General features: G+C 40.1%; 3 protein-coding genes across 11 annotated transcripts in view; 1 reads left to right on the top strand and 2 right to left on the bottom strand.

The window, feature by feature from the left end:
- The window catches only part of OFD1 (OFD1 centriole and centriolar satellite protein), a 29498-nt gene extending 22030 nt beyond the window's left edge, over positions 1–7468 (bottom strand). The window contains exons 1-8 of one of the 4 annotated variants that reach the window (XM_052703112.1): positions 7273–7468; positions 4774–4974; positions 3903–3971; positions 3790–3817; positions 3006–3113; positions 2342–2478; positions 813–986; positions 163–269 (exon numbers count right to left, since the gene is read on the bottom strand). In XM_052703112.1, the coding sequence (XP_052559072.1) occupies positions 163–269; positions 813–986; positions 2342–2478; positions 3006–3113; positions 3790–3817; positions 3903–3971; positions 4774–4974; positions 7273–7368 (920 nt within the window). In that variant the 5' untranslated portion in view covers positions 7369–7468. Of the gene's footprint in view, positions 1–162; positions 270–812; positions 987–2341; positions 2479–3005; positions 3114–3789; positions 3818–3902; positions 3972–4773; positions 4975–7157 lie in introns of those variants that run through there. The other 3 variants (XM_052703113.1, XM_052703114.1, XM_052703115.1) reach the window with 3 other exon arrangements.
- Positions 7369–13298, top strand: TRAPPC2 (trafficking protein particle complex subunit 2). Of its 3 annotated transcripts, none has more exons than XM_052703133.1 (5): positions 7369–7490; positions 7737–7846; positions 9866–10014; positions 10769–10850; positions 11857–13298. In XM_052703133.1, exons 2-5 carry the CDS (start codon positions 7754–7756, stop codon positions 11953–11955), a joined length of 423 nt encoding a protein of 140 aa, XP_052559093.1. In that variant the 5' UTR covers positions 7369–7490; positions 7737–7753; the 3' UTR covers positions 11956–13298. The 3 variants fall into 3 exon arrangements, with proteins under 3 accessions (XP_052559093.1, XP_052559094.1, XP_052559092.1); XM_052703134.1 differs by having other exon boundaries at positions 7394–7507; XM_052703132.1 differs by having other exon boundaries at positions 7470–7589.
- Positions 13299–14163: 865 nt separating this feature from the next.
- On the bottom strand, positions 14164–22512 carry RAB9A (RAB9A, member RAS oncogene family). 4 transcript variants are annotated; one of them, XM_052703127.1, is made up of 3 exons: positions 22397–22512; positions 18808–18840; positions 14164–16559 (listed from the first exon to the last, which is right to left on the bottom strand). In XM_052703127.1, the coding sequence occupies exon 3, from the start codon at positions 16523–16525 to the stop codon at positions 15920–15922; it is 606 nt and encodes a 201-aa protein (XP_052559087.1). In that variant the 5' UTR covers positions 16526–16559; positions 18808–18840; positions 22397–22512; the 3' UTR covers positions 14164–15919. The 4 variants fall into 4 exon arrangements, with proteins under 4 accessions (XP_052559087.1, XP_052559088.1, XP_052559090.1 ...); XM_052703128.1 differs by lacking the exon at positions 22397–22512 and adding an exon at positions 22216–22334; XM_052703130.1 differs by lacking the exon at positions 22397–22512 and adding an exon at positions 21188–22106.
- Positions 22513–23579: the final 1067 nt, after the last annotated feature.

Below are 23579 nucleotides of genomic sequence, written 5' to 3'. Positions count from 1 at the left end.
TCCCAGCCAACTGAGATAGTATACAACAATCTTCAAAATGCCAACACAACTTATGGAATGTATAAAAACCTATTCCAGCTTAACAGAAGCAGTAACATCGTGGAGTATGCTTTCCAGAAGACTAACAACATTTAGAATTGAAGATGCCCTTCAGCAACTTACATTTCAAATGACTCAATTCTTTGCTTCAATTCTGCCTCTCTGGTCCTCATGACTTCAATATCTTTCAGTAGACTTTGTCTCTGAGCATATACTTCCTTTGCTTCTATCTGAATCACAAAATATTACCATTAGTTTACTTCACAGTATCTGTCATTAAAGGAGATGCTTACAGCAAAGGCAATGGCTGGTGAAACTCTTCTAGATATAATGACATCTATCTGCATATCTGTACCATGTGGACTATGTATCCCTTTTAGTTCAGAGTTCTTCTAAGCAACTGAAAGAATGTGTAGTAGAACTAAAAGCTGTGTTTTGGAGATAGAAGAGCAAACAGTCGTATCAACTCGTAACAAAATCTCAGTGGTCTGAATTCAGTGAAGTTATTAAAACAGATTAAAAAGCATTTATTATAACTCAACAGTAGCTTGCAGAACTGCTCTTTTTCCAGGCAAATTTACTTAAATATTTAACCATACTTATCACTGTATTTACTGAACAGGTTCCTCTATTTATGAGAACAAAAGTAAATTCCAAGTTTTCACTAATAAGCTGAATAAGAACTGAAGATAAACCTGCCACAGAGAAAAGAACAGTTTAATTGACTCACAGTCACTCAGTACAAGATTAAGAACAAGTACTTGGAAATTCACCTCTTGTTGTTTCTGAAGCCTTTCAATAGCATTCTTTTCACGAGAGACCAAGGCTTCAGCCTTTGCTTGATGTGTCTTTTCTAACTCATACCGCAGCTCAGAGATTTCTTTCTGGGTCTGTGCTTTCTCCTCCATTTTAATCTTGGCTATTTCAACTTCTTTAAAATGTTGTAGCTTTTACATAAAGGAAGAAAGGAAGGTTAAACTGAACCCTTTCAAAACAACAATGACAATCTCTCCTCACGCAATTCTTCAAAATTTGATGATGGAAAGGAAGCATAAGAGAAGAAAAATGTGAGAAAAAATGTGAGCAAAATAAAAAAAAAAAAAAAAGAAGCAGTGGAAAAATTGTGAGACTGGTCAAGGAGTTCAGTCCTATGGAGATGGATTTGTGAAAAGCAGTGAGACAGCAGTCTCACTTGTATATACACAAAGTGGGTTAGAAATGTCCTACAGCAATTCACTAAACATTGCTAAAGAATCTTAAAGTTAACTGAATTGAGAAGTGATTTGTATCTGCTTTAGTCTCCCATCTTCTGCTTTACTTCAACTGAGACAAACTTAACACCCAAATTAGCATGTTTTATGTACCAAAAATATACTGCCTACCAGGGAGTAAAAAATTAAAGGAAAAATGAAGATAAAATGCACAGACTTCAGTTTTAACTCTCCATCCTTCTACTTTTCTATCTTAATAAAAATGAATAAGTTGGTTTCCTCAAACACTTTATATGCAGATGGGTGCCTTTTAATCTGTGCTTAAAAGTTTTAATTGACCAGTGAATACATTCACACATTTTTCTATTGAAATAAGCTATTGATCTGAAAAAAACAAAACAAAACAAAAAAAAACAAAAACAACCCCAAACCATACAGTGAATTGCAGTATATTCTCTGCTCCATTTTTCGTATGTATGAACTGCTGACAGACTTTTTATATTCACAGAGTGAAATAAAATACTTCAAAAGAACTCTGTCTTTAATTACAGGAAGGAAAAAAAATGGAATAATTCATAATGTTGTGTGTGTTATGATTTTGTTTCTGTGCAACGTTTTGAAATGCTACGTAAATTCTAATCAATATTGAAAATTTAATTTATGTCAAAGTATATAGCAACAATTCATGCCTTGCATTATATTGAAATTTAAGCTTCAAAATTGTACCCGGGAAGGGAAATAAATAGTTTACTATGAAACATAAACATTTCCCAATAACACAAAGTAGTCAAAGAGCAAACAAAACGTACCAATTTAAAAGCAAAATAAGAAAAATTGTGTTACCAAATTAACATCAGGATAAAGACCCTAACATTCTGCAGATTTATTATTAAAAAAAAAAAAAAAAGGATAAATAAGAATATACACATGCAATTTCATTAAACTAAGATTGGTAACTGATGAACTTTGCCTTTTGTATTTGCAGTTATTCATGATCAGCCATTTTTCTTCAAGTTTTCTTAAATGTTAAAGGTCTACAAGGTGTCAGTATTCACAAATTTCTCCCTGAAATTCTGTCACCACAGTGATACCTTTTGAGACATCTCTGCTTGAAGTTGCTTCTCTATTTCTTTCCTATATTCATGAAGTTTGCCTTCTAAAGGTTCGTATTTATGATGCTGAGGATAGGAATCAGCAAACTGCTCATCGATGAGCTGAAGTTTCTCAGCTATAAAAAAAGAGAAAAGCAACATGACAATCATAATTTAAAAATGAATTAGTCATCATGCTTACCCCACCAAAAACTGTATGGCACTATGGGTTTGTGTGAAGTTCCTTAGTGTACCTAAATATCACCATCATAGAAAGTCCTGCATCAATGGTAGTACTGAAATTTATCAGCTCTACAACATACAACAGGACAGCTTCAGCTGCTCAGGCACTATTTGTGGCATATTTAGACATTCATCCCCCTACTACAGAGGACAAGAGTTTTCTTTTGCATGTAACTTCTACATTTTTGTAATAATACTGTGTGTGTATTATAATTCAAAAATTCCCAATCTGTGCCTAAAAAACTGAGACACTACGACACAGAAAAGCAATGCATGCAGTTACAGTTACGTTTTCCAGAACATATAACCTCTATTCACTGTTACTTTAGGTTGCATTTGGATAAGTGATGAATGTAAACCACCCATATCGTTTACCAACATGGAACTGCTGGGGAGACTTACTTGCAAAGGCTGCACTTACCAAGAGATTCTCGGTAAGGAGGCATGGAGATTGTCTGAGTTTCTCTGTCATGACATTCTTTACATAAATGATGTTCTGTAAGCCCCATCAAAACCTGCATAAGAAAACCTTTCAAGATCCAACAGATTAGTTGCTTCTAAGTTCATATCAAAATTTAATTTTCAAGCCTGTAAGTAATGAAGTCATTTTCACTACACGAATAAAAACAACTCAATTCACTGAAAGAACACAGTCAATACTGAATAAAAATCAATGCTAGTAAACTATTGATTTTTACTGGAAGTATTTTTTTTATTAAAAGTGTATTCTATTCTATTTCATTCTTTTCCTTTCTTCTGTTTCTCTTTGTCTCTTTGACCGTACAGTCATTTGATGGAGCAGAGTATTAGTACCGTAAGTACAATGACATTAGGGAACAGTGGTTTCTGACGACCAAGATACTCCTGGCTATTTCATCTAGCTACATTTCATCATGCAGATGTAAGAATGATTTCTTACATTAAAAAAAAAAAAAAAAAAAAAAAAAAAAGTCTATTAAATCATTAACTGAAGTTTGAAGTACATGCAAGTTAATGGTTGTGAAGCTTGTCAGCGTTGGAGTGAAAAACATCCAAAGATCATTATATTTAATACCTTACGTAGTACAAGTTTCAAAATCTTATTAAATCCATAGTGGTCCAGACCAACATATGCTCAATAAATCTGAGTTTCTCTTGCGAGCATCTCAATAAAACTGAAGGTGACACAACTACCATGGTTTGCATCATACACAAGTATCTTTTACCTTTATTCTCCTTCTGAGTTCCCAAAGTCTGTAAGAAAGAAGATAGCATTTTAGCCAGTCTACATCATCACAACTGTAAGTTTAGCTTACTTTGAGAATCAAAACAACTTTACCAGTGATTTGTACAAACTGGATTTTGGACTGATCCTCAATAATTGAAGAAGATCCTGAAGAGACAACAGCTTTCAGAAAAATGAAAAAAGAGAAAGTAGAAAATGTTAAATACTTTAACAATGCAACAGCCATCATTTTACAGTTGTTGAATATTTTCCATTTGAGAAAGCTCTATTTATCACCTTGCAAAACCATTTTCAGAAGCTTACTGTTGAAGTACTGCATTTGCTTTTCTCTGCTACCAAAGATACATGGCAGTGAGTGCATAGTTCCATGACAAACTGAAGCTATGAAGAGAGGGTTTTGTTTCCTCCCAAACCAGGATGCACGCTCTTGCTACCATCCCCTGCCTCTTGTCTTTATTTACCGTATTAATGAGATGAGCTCACTAATCCAAATGACAACTAACTGCTCACCAGCTCAAGAAATTAATTTTCTATTAGAAAAAAAATCACCATATTATCATTTACGCACAGAGGACAAACAAATAAAGGGCAAAGGCTGCCCTTTTCAGCCAGAACTCGTAACTAGAAACAGAAACTGATCATGAACCACACTTTCAGGAAAACTGAATGGCTAAAAATGAGGCTTGCTTTAATAATGGTTGGTTCCCCAAGTGGCCTGCAACACAGCCATGTGAATTGTCATGTCAAACCATGGCTATGGGTGAAGCAAGCATGTGGCTAGGAGGGTACGCCTTTCCAATACAGTGCTTTTAGCTTACTGTGAGTTCAAAGTTTTCATAATATTTAAGACTCTCATAGAGATGATCCCTAACAGGGATTTCTGTCAATTCTGCTGGAATATAGCAACTCCCCAGAAAATAAAGCTCGTACAGAAGTCTTTAAGGAAATGGATTACCAAACTTACCTTCTTCTTCTCTAAGCCACTTTCTGGAAAGAAAACAGAAAGCGAATACTCATAGCCACATCTCTGCAGATGGTCTGCCACCAAACTGTTGGAAGCTGTGATCAAAAGTGAACAGTCATCACTTGGAACAGTCCGTGGTTGAAGCTCTCCGCTTAAAATGGGATGCATAAGTTCATGGATGAGTTGTTTTCGGAGCTGCGTCTGACACAAGAAAAACATTCAATAACAGGTAACCTGAGATTATAACAAGAGGTTTTGCTTATCAAAAATTAGCAGGCTTTTGCTTTACTTCCACATGTTACATTACAACCTACATACCAGAAGCGGGCAGCCTAATGCTGGCAGAGCTTAGAGGAGTGCTCTTCTTCAAAATATTCAAGTGCTCAAGCAATCTTAGGCTTTCCCTTAAGACGTAACAGGTGTAGGACTGAGAAGTACTCAGTCAAAGAACACACATAAGCTCCACTCCAGTACCCTCAGTTTTAATTTCAGATCACTGCTTTCTTGTTCTCTTATCTATTGTCTTAAACAAAGCCTGTCTGACATTCTTCGGCTTCAAGTGTACTTGGAAAACTCATTAGACCTCTAGAGAGTCCTATGTGAAGAAGTTGCTGATTCCATCCCAACAGCAACTATGCAACAGCAACAACATTTTTGAAGTTGATCGATTAAAGAAATTATATTGGCAAAAATGGGATAAAATATGAAATGCTCAGCAAAGCAATTGCTAGATCACATCAGACTGCCCTGATGATACTTTAGCATGGCTGTGTAAACGAGGTTGACAACAGAGAAAAATGAAAGTAGATGATAAAAAAAATCATTTCTCCTAATTTCTGAACTTGTTTCATTTCAGCTAATTTTGACAGAGATTAGGGTGTATCCAAAACAACAGGGACAAGCAACTTCCTGTACACTGTGTGACCAACTGGAGTGGAAAACAGGACTAAATCCCTGTCCCTGCTGAGAGAAAGCAAGACAGACATCAGTTGTGCTACTACTCATTGATAAGAAGCACCTGGCCACTCAGCATGCCTGTAGGTTCAGACCCACCCTGCCTCTAACCTGCAGAGGCAGTCAGAAGAGATCAAGGGAAAGCTGGGAGCGTTGTCTTTGGAAGATGCAAATGTGTCTCCAGCAATCAGTCAGAAACTCAACTATACTAGCTCTTCAGCTCAGAAAAGCTACAAAATCTTTAATAGAATGAATAATCTTGTAGGCAAGGAAAATTAAAGCAGGAAAATAGACTTAGATAGCACATCACTACGAATTAAATCAAACAAGATGTGGAAGATGGTCTGAGCATTGAAAGCTTGCTATGGAAATCACTGAGGGAGAAAATAAGCTGTCCTGAATACGAGATTCTTGGCTTTATCAGCTGCATTCTTGAAATACAGATCTTGATTATTTTTTAACTCTACTGAATTTGACATAAAAATGGGAGCTAAAAAAAAAATCCTGGTGACATAAAGCTGGAAATAAAAGTAGATCAGTACATCATAAGCAATACAATCAGTTGCTTGAGCACAGCAAAAATGAGGCCTTGTGAAAGACAAGATATCAACATTTAAGGCGTTATATATATTCTGCTATACATATGGGATGCTTGGGAAAAGCAGACATCCTTCCAACAACGACCAGTGCTACAATCATGGAATATCTTGGGTTGGAAGAGACCTCAGGGATCATCAAGCTTCAACCCTCCTGCTGCAGGCAGGGCTGCCAACCTACTTACTACAGTTGTAACATGCCTCAAAACAAGATGCATGCAGCCTTCCAAAGAAACAGGCAAGAATTAACAGTGCTCTAAGCTTTATTTGGAAAGTTCAATGCAATTGTGAGAAGCTTGCTTTAAGAACAGGGAAAAGACTTCACGCTCATGCAGGTGACTGCTGGGATGACCGGCAATGAATCTGCTACACCCTGACTTGCTCGGCATTGTAAGGCTGAACGCTGGAGGAAAGGCACAACTACTGTCTAAAGGCTCCTAAAGAGGAGCAGGAGCTACGTAGCCTGAAGGACACCTTCAGCACATGAGTAAGAGCCAGAAGAACCACAAATAACAAATCCAGCCTACAAGCAGAATAAAGCATCGCTATTGGACTCCACCACATTCTATGACATTCTCCTGAAGGAGGAGATGATGTGGAAGCAGCCTGACCCACTATAAGCAGAACTGGAAAGAAAATCAACAGGAGAATAATTCATTAGTGCTTTCTTCCAGTAGTTAACCCTGACCAACACCCTGAGACTAACCCACAGAGAGCACCGCTTGTGTTTACCAAACACCTGCTCCTAGCACCAAGAAAAGCGCTGGTCTCAATTAGGCCGTAGCAAAACCACCGTGTCCGGGGAGAAGGGGAAAGGCCGGAGATGATCCTTACGGGTGCCGTCCAATTCGGGACATTCTATCATTCTGGGATTTACTCAGCGCAGAACGTCACCGCTTTCTCCGTTACGGCGAATCACGGGCAGCGCCCGCCGCCAAACCACACACACCTTGAGCGTGTCCAGCACGCCTCGGTTCTTAAAGGTCTGATAGAGCCTCTTCCGGAGCTCATCCTGCGACAGAGCCTCCCTCTTCCCCTCAGCCATCCCGCCCCGCGGCACAATGCGGCGGCTCCCGGCCGGCCCGAGCGCGGCGTCACCGGATGGGGCGGGCAGCGCGCAGCGCTTCCGGGCGGCCGCTGCCTGACGTTGAGGAACCGCGGCGCGGGGTGAGGGGCCGGGCGCGGTACGAGAGGCGGGAGAAAGGGCTCCAACTGTCCGCCCTGCGCTGCCCGCCGCCTCTTCGGGAGGGGTCCTGCGAGGCTTTGGTGCCACACCACGCTCTGCGCTCCCGGCGGGTGGCTCACCCCGCCGTTCTCTATTATGTGGCGTCTGCATCCATCTTTCCCCCCCCACTCCCTCCCAGCCAGCGTTATCCCTCCCACCGCCTATTTCTCACTGTCTTTTCTTCTCAGGCACGCTGTCTTGAAGAATGTCGGGAAGCTTCTACTTCGTGATAGTTGGCCATCATGACAACCCCGTGTTTGAGATGGAGTTCCTGCCTCCTGGAAAAGCGGAGTCCAAGGTGTGATAACCCCTGGTGTGTCCTGTGATAACCCCTTCTGTGTGCTCTCACACTGTTAGAAACACAGCCAACATGTTGTAGAAAGTATTATTGCCTCGTATTGAATGCTTTCTTTTTGTGACAGGGAGTGGAATTCTGGGGTACTTAGGTCTTCTAATATTTATTTCCTGGATTGTATTTGTTCTTCATAAAATATGATTTCCTTAAGTAATTAATGCTGCTCTGTGAACGAATATATACATAGGCCACTCCTAAGGTATGCCTCCTATTTCTGTGGAAACTACAACCAGTACAAAGAGCATAATAACTCTGATAGTGCAAGTTCTCAGCTACAGAACAGACTTTTTCAGCACAGTCATCACCATTAGTTGTGCATTTTTGCCAGCAATAAGCAAGAGCCTGCGTGCCGTGCATGTAACAGCACCAAGGGAGGTGCCCTGCTGTCCGCACTGCTAAAACTCACTACCTACCCCTCTCTGAGTTCACATCCACTGTTTGGTCAACAGAAATGTTCAGCAAGCATCAGTGAAGGTCAGTGGGTGCACGCTTTTTCCAGCATGGAGGAGTTCACTAACACTCCTTTCCTTCACACACACTTCCATGTCAGGTGCCATTGTGTCAGACTGCTCCTCTGCTGCCATCTGTTGCACAGCAACAAAGTGTAATGGGATATTGTTGGGGAGATTCAGCCCTACTGCCATGCCATCATCTTCCACGTCTGCTGTTGTGGGCCAACAGAATAAAACAGGAGGCATTACTTTTGAAGCAGCCCATCTCATCCTTCATTCATTGCTCTTACTGCTTATATAACACCTGTTCATTATATAATGCTACTTAGTGTCTCTATTGTAAGGTATCCAGTAAGGTAAAGGGGCAAATTTGAAAAGCTCTATTCAGTTCTTCACAAATGCTTTTCACCACAGGAAATAGTTTTAAGTCATCTTCATTTGTCACACTCACATTAAGTGTGTTGTAGCAGCAACTGTGTTTGAGCATGTGAGAAATATAAGACTGCTCAACATGTAATGTTTCCAGTGGGAAAAGGACAAGTCTCTTTTTTGTGATACTACATTAAGGACAAAGCAGGCTTCAGACTAAAAACAAGTGAATTTCTGTTTTTTTGGATAGGCCCAGAGGTTTATGCTGTCACCTATGCTTTATATTGGTGTACTGCATAAGATAAGGAATAAGACACTCAGACAAGATTTTGTGTGAGGATGTGTCAGATAGTGGAAAAATATTTTCCTACTTGCTGCTGACAGAAATACCACACTTGGATAAGAGTTTTGTCTGCCTCAGCTTGTGGGACTGAATTTTCCTAAATTTTCCCCCAAGAAAGGATTTAAACTTGATGTGCACTGAGGAACAAGTAGATACTGGTATATTGATGTGTTTTGGGAACCTTTGCTCCTGTTCCTGAGACACACTATGTAAGAGTGTGCACAGGCTCCTGAAGCAAATGGTTGGATGTGCAGCCCTGTGCAAGCTTTAGCTCCTTAAGCTTCACTACTCAGTTTCTTGCTCGGTGTGGAACTGGTGAGGCTGTAGTAGCTGACTGCTTAATTTCAGGCAAATTTGACAGAGAGGTTATGGTCCAAAACATGGTAATTTGGGGGAAATTTCTCAAGAATAGGTGACTGGAGAGCAGAGAAAAAGACTTTCACCAGGACCTCCATTGCGGAATAAGTTTGTAGGGGGAGATTTTGCACTGGTAAAGCTAAGAATCCACAGGTGAATTCATCCATGAGCTAAAAGTGCAAGCTCTATTGGTTTTGCTGCTCTCAAGACTATCTTTATGATGACCATTTTCTTATGCTCTTTTCTTTCCCTTGAATCCAAGTGTCATAACAATCTGTACTGATCTCATTTCTTTACAGCATGGCACACGTGGCAGCAAAGAAGAGTATATAGAACTTATGTAACTTGTGTACTAGTTCTTTACCAGGTTGAGCAAATGATTGCTTATACTTAACTCCCTTCACTGAATTACTTATCCTCTGTCTTCTGGAAATGTGTTAGGATGATCATCGCCATCTCAACCAGTTCATTGCCCACGCTGCTCTTGACCTAGTAGATGAGAACATGTGGCTTTCTAACAACATGTATCTGAAGACTGTGGACAAGTTTAATGAATGGTTTGTTTCTGCTTTTGTCACGGCTGGACATATCCTTTCCTCTTCTCTTTCTGAGTATTTACTGAGGCTTTTGTCAGAAAGTGATAAACCAGTTGGAATGACTTTGGAATGGATTTCTCTGGCCGTTCACCATTATTATTGTCAGAATTCCCAGCCTGAAGTGGAGATGAAGGATGAAGTGAGTTAGGGGGCACAGCAGTTATTTAAAATTGGAAATAGCTGGAGATGGATTTTTCTTCTTGGAGGACCTGAATGAAATGTGAAGTTCATGAGGAGTAGAGGAAAAAGGAATGAAAGCACGTTTATTTGAAGGGCTCTGAGCAGGCCTGTATGATTGTCTGCTTACATTCCTTTGGTAATGTTAGAAGAAGAGAAGAGATAAAAGTACTTGATGTCAGTTGTGCACATACTGAAAATGCAGTGTCGTGGCTTGATGGTCTGTGCAGATGGTCGCAAAGAGAACGCATTGTGAAACATTTGTTATGCATAGCAAGTAACATTTTAATTTCAGGGATGTATGGAAAAGATTCTGAGAATATCCCTGATGTTACAAATTTTCTAGCTTTAAAAATAATGATCTTCCAAAGAAAGGTGATTCTGCTTTCACATATGGGAACTTCAAATAATGCTTTCTAAATATCATTGCTTCAGTTAATTCCTTAAACGTGCTTGTTTATTTCTAGTGTACAGCTAAAAATTTTAGGTATATAGAGAATTAGGTGCAAGTGCTTATTTTGGGATATGCTTTCATTGGGAAAGTTAAATTTTCCTTAATTGTTTTACATATGAGATTTATAATGCTTCATGACATAAGGCAAGAAGATGGAATAAAGAACTTCTTTAATGATGTATATGACTTGTATATAAAGGTAAGCTCCCATTTTTAAGTTTCACAGCAGTACCTCTCAATGTGCTATATTAATATATGTTTTGTTAGTGGTACCTTTGTGAGGGGAAGAGTTTCCCTACTGTCCACATGTGTGGGAACTGTGGAATGATGGCCTGAACCACTGATGGATCACCTGAGGCAAGGACTGGGTCAGCTGTGGTGAAAGCAATTCACCTGTGTGACTGGAACCAGACTGGAGCCAGGCTCCACCCCTCCTAGAGCCCATTTAAGGGCTGACTGCCACTGGGGAAGGATCTCTTTCTGGAGATCCCTCGTTTTTGGAGTTTTCCCCTGTGAGCCTAGATCCTTTGATATGAGTGAGCATTTCTTCTTTGATTGTCTCTTTTCCACCACGATCATCTTTCCAACTATAACACCTGTGAAGTACCATCCTAGCCACGCTACTCTTCCAGCTGTGTATTTTTTGACTGTACACCACATCAGCCAGAGTTGGTAACATGTGACATGGAGGCTGCATTTTCTATACAGTGTAATAGATTTTTCTAGTTTGCTATAGATTGTGCTCCTTCAGGATTTCGTTTTCATTTCAGTCCAGTCATTTTGGGCAGTGTTATTAATGGTGATGATGAAAGCAAAGGACTGTTACACAGCAGTCTGCTCAAAGTGCTTCTCTCTTCAGAACAAGTAGCAGTGTGTGTTGTCACAGCCCGGCTGGATCGCCACTAGATGGGGCAGTTGCAAGAGCTGAGACCATCTGAGATGCCTACGGGGACTCAAAGGATGTTAATTTCTACAATAGGCTTCCATCAGTGTCACGATAGATTTGTTCTTAGCTCTTACTAAGAGATGGCTGTGCACCCGTGTGTGGGAGAATGCAACAGCCTTCAAAGTCAGTGACTTCCTAGGAAGACTTCCCATGCTTTTCAATGGCACTAAATAGGCTGAAAGCTTATAGTTGTCACTTAAAATAACATTTCGTATTTCTGGGCATTGTGCTTATTGATGAGATTTTTTTCTTTCCACAGTTTGCAATGAACCCGTTTTATGAACTCAATTCACCAATTCGATCCAGTGCCTTCGAAAGGAAAGTGCAGTTTCTTGGGAAGAAGCACCTTTTGAGCTGAATAAATAACTTTCCTGAGTGAGTCCTTTTCCATGCTTCCCTGATTTGAACTGTAGTTCTGGGTAGTTCTCAGCATGCTGGATATCCATCTTCCTGAAGATTGACAAATTGGATGCTGAAGTAGCTTTTCTTCTTGTTGATACAGATAAAACAGCCAAGTTCTCTGGTTAAAAAATGTACCTTAAGGAGTTTGTCTTACAAAAACTAAGTGTAACAGTGTCTGGGCTGAATAGGTACAAAGTGAGGTATGTCAGCGCATGTGCGAAATGTAACTCTCTTACAGAGGGTGAGAGGACATCTGATCTAAACACTGAAGGCTTCTGAATCTCTTGTGAGTTGATTTAATATGAGCAAAAGGGTATTTTTTATTTTATTGGCCTGAGTGGATAAATCTGTTGTGAACTCTTCTACTTAGTCTTTTCCTAGAGAATGTACTCTGCAGGCTAACTGGACTCTTCATAGTATTAAATAAGGCATATATTAAACTTCAACATAATAGATGTATTATGAAGCCCTAAATTAAAAAAAAAAAAAAAAAAAAAAAAAGCTTTGTCTTCAGCATTTTGGCAAGTTGTACTTTAAAAAAAAAAAAAACTTCCAAGGTTTGTTTTTTAAGCTTAAGGTTGTAAATGTCTCATGTTTAGCACAACAGGTGCTTAGAGCTGCAGTGTTGCATGAATGAAATGCACAGAGCAGATCACAACAGCTGTCTGCACTGACTTCAAATCTAATTCACACATGGAAAAAAAAAAAAAACAAATCCAACAACTAAACTTAGGTGTTTAAATCCCCATCTGTCTATTATCTCTGCAAGTGCTAAAATACTCCTTTTGAAAGGGTATTTATTTCTACTGGGATCTTTGAACCTCCAGTAAGATTTCAGAAGGACGTTGCTGGGCCTCTTTGGCTACTATCTCATTCTAAAATGGGGTTATGTACTTTTTTTTTCTTTTCTTTTTTTGCAAAACTTCATTTTTAACTACTGATTTTTAAAGGGGTCATTCAGCATATATATACCTACTATTTTGGCTGGTTTCACAATCTTTTGTGGTTTCACAATTAGTTAGTCACAATCTTTTGTGAAATGTTTCTTTTCTGCAGAAGGTGTCTGATAAGCAATTTCCAAAGGAAGAGGCACACTATTCTAAATAAATAAATACATCTTGTGTAGTTTGTATGCTAAAGGGACCACAGATGTAGGCACTTTATGTACAACCAGTTATTATTTCTTTGTAACTTATATGTAATGCTGAAGCATCACTGTAAAATATTCCCTGTGAGAAGCAACACTGTGCAATATAGAATGTGATATTTACCTTAAATAAAAGGAGGACTGATGCAGCATGGATGTGTGTTGACTGTACTTTAAATGACTTTAAGAGAAGAGCAGATAAGTGGGGCAAGACTACTGGCAGGACATTAAGTGAAGGTGGGAATACTTGTCTTGGCAGTACTGTTTAATAACACCTGCATCATACAACATTTTGACAGTGTCATGTAATCTCACGTAAATTTTTTTAGACACATACATGAAATGAACAAACACCCTTGAAGCAAAGCATTCTTACTTACACAGTGGCCAAAACGTTACTAACAGGATCCCCTAATACTTAATCTGAAATGAGTCAGTGAATTGAAACATGTACCACAACTGCCCACCTTCATAATGAAAAGGAAATGTTAAGCCTTCACAAAAATGTGCATGTGTTGCTGAGTATGATGAAGATGTTTATTTTGGTACAATCCATATCTGCTTGTCCTACAGCTGCCACTTCTTCCAAGTACTTGGCAGTCTCTCTCACACCAAAGCCAACTTCTACATAGGCTGCAGTCTTATTCACTACAGCAAATAAACTTCCTATACCACTTTTGTAATTAGTGCACAGTTGTGGTAGAGCAGTTCTCACGGCGCACTACGCTTGCTGTATTAAATGGTGTTTAAACCTGCTTCTCATAAGGAGGCTGGGTAATCATGGCATTACATAGAAATGGTAGGAGAAACAAGAGAAAATAGAAATTGGCTATTAAGCACAAGAAAAACTACTACACCTGGTTTTCATCCTTATTTCCTTTTATAGATTTTATTATTAAAGTTTTAATTATAATACTCAAGAGGTAATTTCATCTATTTTATTTTAGTCTCACTTCTGCAAAAGTTAAGGTTCAAGGAAATTAAGGTTCAATCTAGCTTACCTTCTTTCCTCACATCTTTCCTTCACTCACTATAAATCTGAATATCACAGAAGCAGCAGGTCAGCCTGTATTTAGCAGTTCAGTGACTGAAACTTAAAACACAACTCTGTCACTGTATGTACAGGACTTTGAATGCAAAATTTGTCAAAATATCACCTTGCAGCAGGAGCAGCAGATCTGTGGAGTAAACATGGTTATAAACAGGTTCAAATGAGCATAGAAAACGTTGAGGAAAGCATATAAGAGCAACAAGAAGTTTGTTTTGCAAGCTTTACTTCTAAATAACATCTGGTACAAAGCAAACACGTTAAGACTCCTGCTGTTACTGTACTATCTAGAAAAGCTTCTCTATTACAACAAAAAGGTTGCAGTACAGAAAGCAGAGTCTGCATAATTTAGTGAGAAACACGGCCTGTCCTATAGGCCTCTGATTTCCTTCTGAGCTCTACAATGTGTACGCTAACAGGCATGCTTGTAGTCAGGTTACACATTGAAGCAATAGTGCATTATCAAGTTTGCTATTAAAAGGATATTGAGCACTCTTGAGAGACAGCTTTCAAGAACTTCTCATACAAGTATTCTACCATGGGACAGCAGTGGAGAGCTTCAAATGCACATCCTGTGGCTTCATCTGCAACACTGTAGAAAGATGATCCATTGAACATGGAACTTGTTTCTGCTCACCGTCAGTTAATGAGTTCAGTAATCCCAAAGTTTAAGTCTCTACCCTACGATGGCATATTAAACAAGCATCAAATTTGGCTCAAACATTAGTTATAGGTACCTACTTGTACTAGACTGGAAAGCTGTCACTACCTGCTAAGTCAAGAGCTTCCTGAGTTCCCTATGTATTGCAAATCCTTAATTTCACAGTACAGAGATCACAAACACATTCATAGCTCAGGTGAACAAGAACAATAAGGTCAGAACTTTAAGGCTGTATACTAAAAGCTTTCTTGAGGAGATCCACATTATGGTAGGTTACCAAGAGTTACTAAAGCTGACCAAATAAAGTACGTGTATCCATTTTCAGTTATGAAAAATACTTTGTTTATCCAGATTTTTTTTTTTACCCTATTGATCAGAAACATGCCAGAATGGGACATAAGGGGAAGACATTAAAAAAATAAATCACATTTTGCATTGAACTGCTGGAAAAATTCATATGGCATTAGAATAGTAAGTAAACAAAAGGAAGATGAACATTAAATAGGTAGGAAATTTATTTCCTACTTAAAAACCTACACAAATTATAGCAATTACAGAAAACTTGAAGGTAATTTATGTTAACTTGTAGTAAATGCATTAGAGATGAAGTTCCACACACATCCAAAGAAATGCAGCGAGACTAAAGTTTAATATCTAGCATTGTTAAGAAACTGAGTTCTAGTGAAACAAAATGGAATGCTAATTTCATAAAAATATATATACATATAAAAGTTTCTTTGTATCTGAATTCCAGAACAGTTTCCACGTAGTAGTGCTTCCAGAACTTCAAGTTTTAATTATATTCAAAGTATTTCTCATTTACAGTTGGCAAATTACATTCTTATATTAAGATTTTTACTTGACACCTTCCTGATAGGAAGTGTCACTAATTCAATAATGGGTCACTCGTGGATGGAAATCTGTTTTGCTCCTCCAGGAAAGCAGCAGAGTATCACAACTTCAGTATTAGAGCAGAACCCATCTGTTATTTTATCTACATCTTTCCCATCCTCTTACAGAGTAAGCTAGTTGAAAGTAATTTGGCAAAAAAGAAAAAAGTCAAGTCAACAACAAGATGAACTAGGTTTCGGTTTCCGATGGAGGTTTACTGTATCCGTTTGAATAAAATGATCCGATCTATCTTCAGAGGCTAGAACTCTTCTAACAGCTTCTTCAAAGGCTGCTGCAACATTAGTGGCATCTTTTGCACTGGTTTCAAAATAGGGATGATTGCCGTTATTCCTGCACCAGTCTTGGGCTTCTTCCGTAGACACCTGCCTCTCACTTATATCAACTTTGTTACCCAATATCACAAATGGAAAGCTTTCGGGCTCCTTGACATCTGCGTAATAAATGAACTCTTTCTTCCAGTTGCTTAAGTTTTGGAAGCTTTGAGAGTCATCCACGCTGAAGGTAAGCAAGCAACAGTCAGAACCTCTGTAGAAAGGAGTCCGCAGGCTCCTAAAACGTTCCTGACCTGCTGTGTCCCAGATCTGCAGGGTGACAAAGTGTCCATCCACTTCCAAATCTTTGTTTAAGAATTCCACACCAATCGTATGAAAAAGCTGTGCATCAAACTTGTTGGTGACATATCTGTTCATAAGGGAACTCTTCCCAACTCCACCATCTCCTAGCAGTATTACTTTGAGGAGTGATGATTTTGCTGCCATTGTTAAGAGAATAGATCTTCCTTGTTTCCCACACCTGTAAAAGGTTAAGAAAACTGTTAAGAAGGGAAGGTAGCGAGCAGAAAGTTTTGTATGTATCTAGAAAGTGTTAAAAGTTCACCAACATCAAGCTTCATGCAAAGACAGGATGGCTATGCAATATAGACAAAGTGTAGGTACTCATAACAACAACATCCACTTAAGAATACAACTGTCATCTATTCCACAGACTGCAGCATGACTTTTGCAATCAATAATAAATTCGCAACTGATTCGCAGTGAATGCTGTGGTCTACAGAATGAATTAAGGCCAAATTACAGCACTTGTGAAGTCCCATGACTAGCGTTCATCACAGCATTCATACACTAACATTCATTATTTCCCCCCTTATAAAGCAGCTGCAGCAAATGGAATACTTCTATTACAACTGTTTACAAAAGCAAACTCATTGCTACTAATTCGAATGGTACTCCAGATGCCAGCTACTCAGGACAAGTCTACAATGCCAGTTCAGTTAGTTTATGCAGACTTTCCACGATAAAACTGTCAGACACCTTGGCAGTGCTAGGGAAAAGTGGCTGCCCAGCATAGAGATCATGAATTAGTGACACCAATTAAGCTTTTATCTTTTACTGTGATATTTTAGTGTTCAAGGGCTTTATTCATTTATTTGAGGCAATTACATCACCTGTATTTTGTGCCAGCCCACGGTTCACCCTCCATTACATTAATGTCACCTAATGCTATTAAAAATTATTTTAATTGCTTGCAGGTAAAGTTTCAGTTCAAGGAACCCAAACATAGGTTTTGGTATGAGGAGAACTGCCATTTCTGTACCAACCTGATACTCTTAGGAACTTAAAGAAACTCAGCCAAAACAGGCTTTTGTGAAAATAGCATCTATTTAAAATGCAAGGAGGTCACAAGTAGCCTGGTCTGCCTCCTCCTCTGAAGGAAGGAATGTGGTCTTGCTAGTTGTAATTAGCATTGCTGGCATATACATCACCCACAAAACACAATTATGGAATTAATACCTGATACAAGCTGGTATAAAGTCATATGACTGTGTGCTGCCTTAGAATCAAGGCCTGCATTAGAAACAAGAAATGCCAGGAATTTTTTCATCTTCAGCTCTCCATCTCTGAATGTATAACAATCTACAGTGGAGCATAAGAAATACTTCAGAGTTTTGAGAGCAGCTGAAGCCTCAATGCAAGTTACTCCTCCTCAGATTTGGAAGTTCTTGCTTCTATTAAAAATCTGTTCAGAGGAAGTGAATTTATTCTTACACTGCACAGTGGAAAACAATATTTAAGAATCCTTTGCATTTTATAGGTTTGTATCACAACAATATTAAAACTGCTTAACAATTACAAAAGAATGGTCCAGTTACCTTCCACAGAGCTCGAGGTATGAACATGCACCATGTTACAAACAAGCCTTCTTGGAGTCACACGACTACCAGCAGCTAAGTTCCAGGCTCACACTGAAAGCATTAAAATGCCACAGGTGTTCCCTAATCTCCCCGGTTCCTACTATTACCTAACAAATAAGTTATTTGAACTACTCTATTATACAGTAACAAGTTCTTAATAAATAATGCATTCATGAGAACAGAGGGTACTGAATGTTTCCCCATTTTTCCACTTCACTGAAGGGGACACTTCACAATTAATATACGGCTAATTCTACACCGAGGCTGCAGAAATAGCTTCCCCAGAACCAACAGGCAAGCACCTCCACATGATGTTGCCTTCAATTTATTTTCCAGAAACAACACACTAACAGTTTATGTTTCTGAAAACTTTCCAGTCTGAACAACAGCAACAAAAAGATACCTTCTCAGTCATTTGGGATTACAAGAGCGCTTGAACCTCCAAAGAAACATAGTTAAAGGCATTAAAAAGCAATTTTGTTTCAAAGACTTCACTGGCTGTAAGGGACTACTATGTAACCCTACTGACTGACTACACAATTTACAGCATCTGCAGAAGCTGGATGGTAGTTTTCTGCACAGCACGCTGCTGCATTTCTTTCACTCGAACATCTTAAATGAAGTAAGATTTCCTAAATAGCTTTAAATTGTCCTGTTGTTTTGTTGTTACTTGGAAAGAAAAAAAAAAAACAAGCCCCTAACACTCCAACAAAAAAAAAAAAACACAATCCTCCAGAGGTGTGGAGAATTAATGTTATTTCTCCTATTAATGTACTTTGAACTTATACATCTTTGGCAATGCTTTTGGAAGAGTCAGTATCTGATATGATGTTCCCAAAGATTTCTTACCTTAGCCGTTCAGTTTAAATCATCGTTCAGCATCTGAAAACAAAACAAAAAACTTAAGTTTCCAATGTGCATCTGATTATTTTAACCAACATCAGGAACTGCAAGACACCACAGAATTACAAATAGGTATTTGTTCCAGTAACTTCAACTTACTGTGCTACACAATTATTGTAATGTACAAGCAGTCTCAGCCTGGTACACAGAGCAGTTTATGAGCAGATCTGCCCCCTATTTTTCCATGTTATTTCAATACTTGGTGCCAAACAAGAAGTCCGAAACAAGCAAATTAAAGGCAGCCCTACTGTAACACGTTCTGGTAACCATTTCTGAATTTCCTCCTCCAATTCATAAGGTCATAAGCTCTTAGACCACTGACTTCATTATTGTTAAAGCAGGGAACCATTTCTACTAAATGTCACTTCTTTTAGAAGTAATTTAGTTATTCCCCTCCTAGAATCCCCCTGTTAATCTGAATTTGAAAGATTTTCACTGGCAGTCCAAACACTTGCTGGCAAGATATAACATTACCAGCTATTTCATAAAATGAAAGCTGTTTGCATTACAGAAAGTCCTCAATTTCCAGCCCTTCAGAGCTTATGTGCATTAGAGAAAGCAATGGTGTTTTATCTTGATTTACTTAATTCCATGGTAACAACTTCTTCACTGCCTTTTATTTTTGAGTGTAATTACCTCTTTGAGCACTTTGGTGTGGAGGCTACACTCAAAGAAAAGTCATTGGTTTGGATCTAGAAAATCTTAACAGCAACACTGAAGCTTATTTTTATAATAAAAAGACTATACTAGGTTAACTGATTGGGAAGGATTTGTATATACCAAATAGTGTCAAAAACTGAAAGAATTTAAACGCTGAAGTAAAATTTTGGCCAACAGCACTCAAGTTTCTTCCACCTGATCATGCTTATTTAAAGCTTCATAGACTTTCAGCCAAGTCTGAGAGAAGAAAAGTCATCTTTGATAAACATCTAAGGCAAAATGCTGTCTCAGTTACTGACAGGCAAAATTAGCACCTTCCTAACTGATGTAACAGTCACACTGACAGTATTTCATAATCTCTTAACCTCAGCTTTACACATACACAACCATTTCAGCTCTGAAGACCATTCAGAATCACCTTTGCTAAGCCATCTTCTTTTATTTTAAACCAGTAATCCTTGCTGTTTTAAAAAGAGAACACTTCAATACGTTGTCAGACAAAAATACCTGCCTTGCAATAACAATAGGCACTTACTCCCCCATCCATCGTTCTTTTCTTAAAGTGTTTGGCAATATTTATCACACTAACATAGAAAGAAAACCCCTCTCCTGCTTTAGTTACAATGGATCATTAAATACTGAAAATTGTTTCTCTGCAAAACATCTGGAACATAAAAACAAATCAATCACAAAAACTTGCAAAGCTGCAATGTCAGGGGCAGGGTCAAGAATAAAGTGTTGAAAACTGGGTTAACACTTGCTCTTTGTCTTAACCCTCCAACCCTACAGCAGTTTTATCACCTACTGCAGATCTGAAAGTTTCCAGAAAGGTGAAAAGAAAGCAAGAAACAAATTTACTCCTTTTTCCCTCATTTAGGTAAAGAATCCTTGTCCAGGTACAAGCAGGACACTGCTTCATTCACACTCCAGGTCATAAAGCAGCGTAAGAACAGTTCTCCAGTGGGTAAAGGGCAACAAGACTGCCTCACCTTGAAATATTTTGCTTTCAAATTCAGAGAGGAACGGAGATTAAGGCAAGATCTTCCAAGCTGTGCACTTCTTAATGCACTGCAGTTTTGACCACAACAGTCTTTAAACTGATCTTCCCCTCCAAAAAACACCCATGTAAAATCTGTGGCTCAGAAATACCCTTTACAGTGGGGCACTTGACAGCAGCCCAATTTTCTGCAAAGCAGGCAGCCCTCCAGTCACATGGCCTGAACTGCTGAGATCCCAATCACCCTTCCTTCATCTACGACTGCACTACTGCAATGTGATGGCAGCTAAGTTTTCTGTCAGATAGATAACTTGATGACAAGCTATCCAAAAACTGTCTTTAGTCATCAGCAGCGTGGACGCAGTTTATCTAACATCAGAATAACACTGAAGATTACTCCTAATACTCAGTAATATAAACACAATGTAAAATGGATTGACATTGAGCTGTTGCTACTCATTTGCATGCCCCAAAAGTTGTCTTCCGTGTTTCTTTGGCTTCTTTGTAAGGTTACTTGTAACTCCTGTGCAGTTCAGCAGTTGCCTGGAATGACACAAGACAATGGAAGAGGCAGCAGCCGAGAACAGGAATCCTTCAGCATGCATAACCCTTGGATCATGCAAGCATCCCAGGCCTACTGCAGGAATTGCTTTAGTTACTGTAACTTACATCTAACTGCAAAGTGGATCAGAAAAACTTGTCAGGAGAAATGCCCCATATAGATACAGCCTTCACCTTCCACCTCATTCCTCACTTCCAGGCAGAAGGACCAAACTTGACAACTCTGATTAAATTCAGAAAAAGGAAAAAAAAAAAAAAAAAATTCTCAGAAGCTCACAAGTAAGCATCTCCTAATTTAAGTACCATGTCATAATAGTATTACTGAGTTCAAGCCAACTATAAAGCAACCTCAAGAGTAAGTTGGTCCAGTATCTCCAGGAATTCACAAGATCACATTGACTCTCCTTGCAACCCAATTCTGTTACTGCTCCCTCTCTGTAACTTACCAAGCAGCTAATTACTGCTGCTTATCCGTGCTACTCTCTCCAGTACATAAGTCTCCCTGTTCCTTCAGAGATCCTTAGCAATAGCTGCCCCTGTCAGCCCAGGCTACACTGTGAATTCATGCTCTTCAAACGTGCGAGCAAAGCCCATCCCCAAGAAGGTAAGCAGGCTGCACCATACCAACCCAGACTGCTTGTGCTGGGGAGCACTAAGGAGAACAATAACTTAAAAGAAGTAAACTTTTAGTCCCATAGAACCAAAAGAATGGCTCAGGCTGGAAGGGATCTTAAAGACCACTGAGCTTTAACACCCCTAGATGACCTTTAGGGTAGCTATACTAGGTTTCTTTAGAGATAAAAAGTGACAGAAACGGATTTAGCATCCACGCTGAACAATTCCTCCCCCAGTCTGCCATTACAGCCAACTACTTCATAAGCTGCTACCAAAACAAAGCAGGCACACAAGAAAATCCCCCTAGAAGCCCATCACAGGCAACCGCCCCACGCCGATAAACGGGAGACCAACGATAACAGCGGCCGCGTCGGTGCGGGACGCTCAGCCCCGCTGGGCCATTTCCCAGACGAGGCGCCCGCAGTCACGGGATCCCGCTCACGCCACCCGGCCCGCACCGAGCCGGGCCTTCACCCAGCGCCGCCGGGCACAACCCGCCGCCCCCCCCGCCCGGGGCTCACCAGCGCTCGGCCGTAGGCGGACGGGTAGAAAGGTAACGGCGAGACCCCCTGCACCCCAAGACTGCCGTGGCAGGATCGCGGATCCCTCCGCACAGCGAGCCCCCGCACACGAACACCAGCCCCGTCGCGCCTCCCCCTCAGATACACGGAGTCCCTCCGCGCCCTCCAGACGGCCGCTAACCTGCCCGCGAATAGAAGCCGCCAGCTGCGCCGCCGCCGGGCGCCGAGGGAAGGGAGAAACAACATGGCGGAGAGGCGGGGGGCGGGCAGGTCACGTGAGCCCCGCTTGGCTCTGCCCCCGGCAGGAGAGGGGAGGGGCGGGTGGGTGCGACACCGCCCCTGGGGGGGGGTCTCCGCTCACGTGGGCGGGGCGGTGGCGCCATTCGCCGCTCTGAGCCCCGTTAGAGGGGGCGTGCAGGGAAGCGGCTGTTCCTGCGGCCGCTCGGGATGAAGCCCGCGTGGCTGTTTGCGAACACGACTGCGGGAAAGAAATGTGAACAAAAGCGGTGACTGAGTATTTTTCACGCTCTTAAAGCGTGTTACAAGGATGGGGCAAATCGCGAAATGAGCAGAAATGTATTTAAGTGCATTTAAAGAGGTCCCCGCATCATCAAGAGGAATGGGTGATTATAGGCTTAAGGGATGAGCCTTTGAAACATCACTTTGCTCCGGCAGCCGTCACATGCTTTCGATCACAAGGATGAGGCAATCAGACTGGATCTGCAGCTTGCACAGTCATCCGGTGTTTGGATCAGATGTACAAAGGATTGGAAAACAAGATCTCCGTGTTATCGGAGGGAAATGCCTCCGACTGACAGCAGCACCCAGGCTTAAGGCAAATGTGATGACACTACAGGCATTCTTATGTAACAAAGCTGGACTTTGAAAATGTTTAAGGACCTGTTTCCTGGGATCTGCTTTCATCCGGGGCTGAAGTAAACCACGAGGAAGTGCTGGGTGGGCAGAAAACGGCATCTTTAAATGACTATTCTAAGATATAAGTTCTGATCATTATCTTGTAATGTTAAAAGGAAAAAACAAAACAAAACAAAAAAAAACCCCTCAGCTTTTGGAAGTGGAGGAAATAGTTTTTATATTCCAGGGATGCAACAGCTACCACCTGTATTTTCTCTTGAGAGAATGCTGGCTCTCAGGCATTTGGATCTGTTTGAAGAAGTTTTAAAATTTGAGTTAGGAACAAAATTCTTATACTTTCGTGGTGAGGTGTACCTTTATTCTTTTTAGATAGGAACATGAAGGAACGTAGCAAATCTCAGGAACCCCAGGAGCACTGCTGGTATGCAGGCCGTTCAAGGAAAATAGGCGTCACACCTCAGCAGCAGATTGAAGGAAATGACCATCTA

Source organism: Tympanuchus pallidicinctus, unplaced genomic scaffold, assembly GCF_026119805.1.
Source record: "Tympanuchus pallidicinctus isolate F22 unplaced genomic scaffold, pur_lepc_1.0 scaffold49, whole genome shotgun sequence".
Taxonomy (NCBI): Eukaryota; Metazoa; Chordata; class Aves; order Galliformes; family Phasianidae; genus Tympanuchus; species Tympanuchus pallidicinctus.
This window is presented reverse-complemented; position numbering and strand designations above follow the sequence as displayed.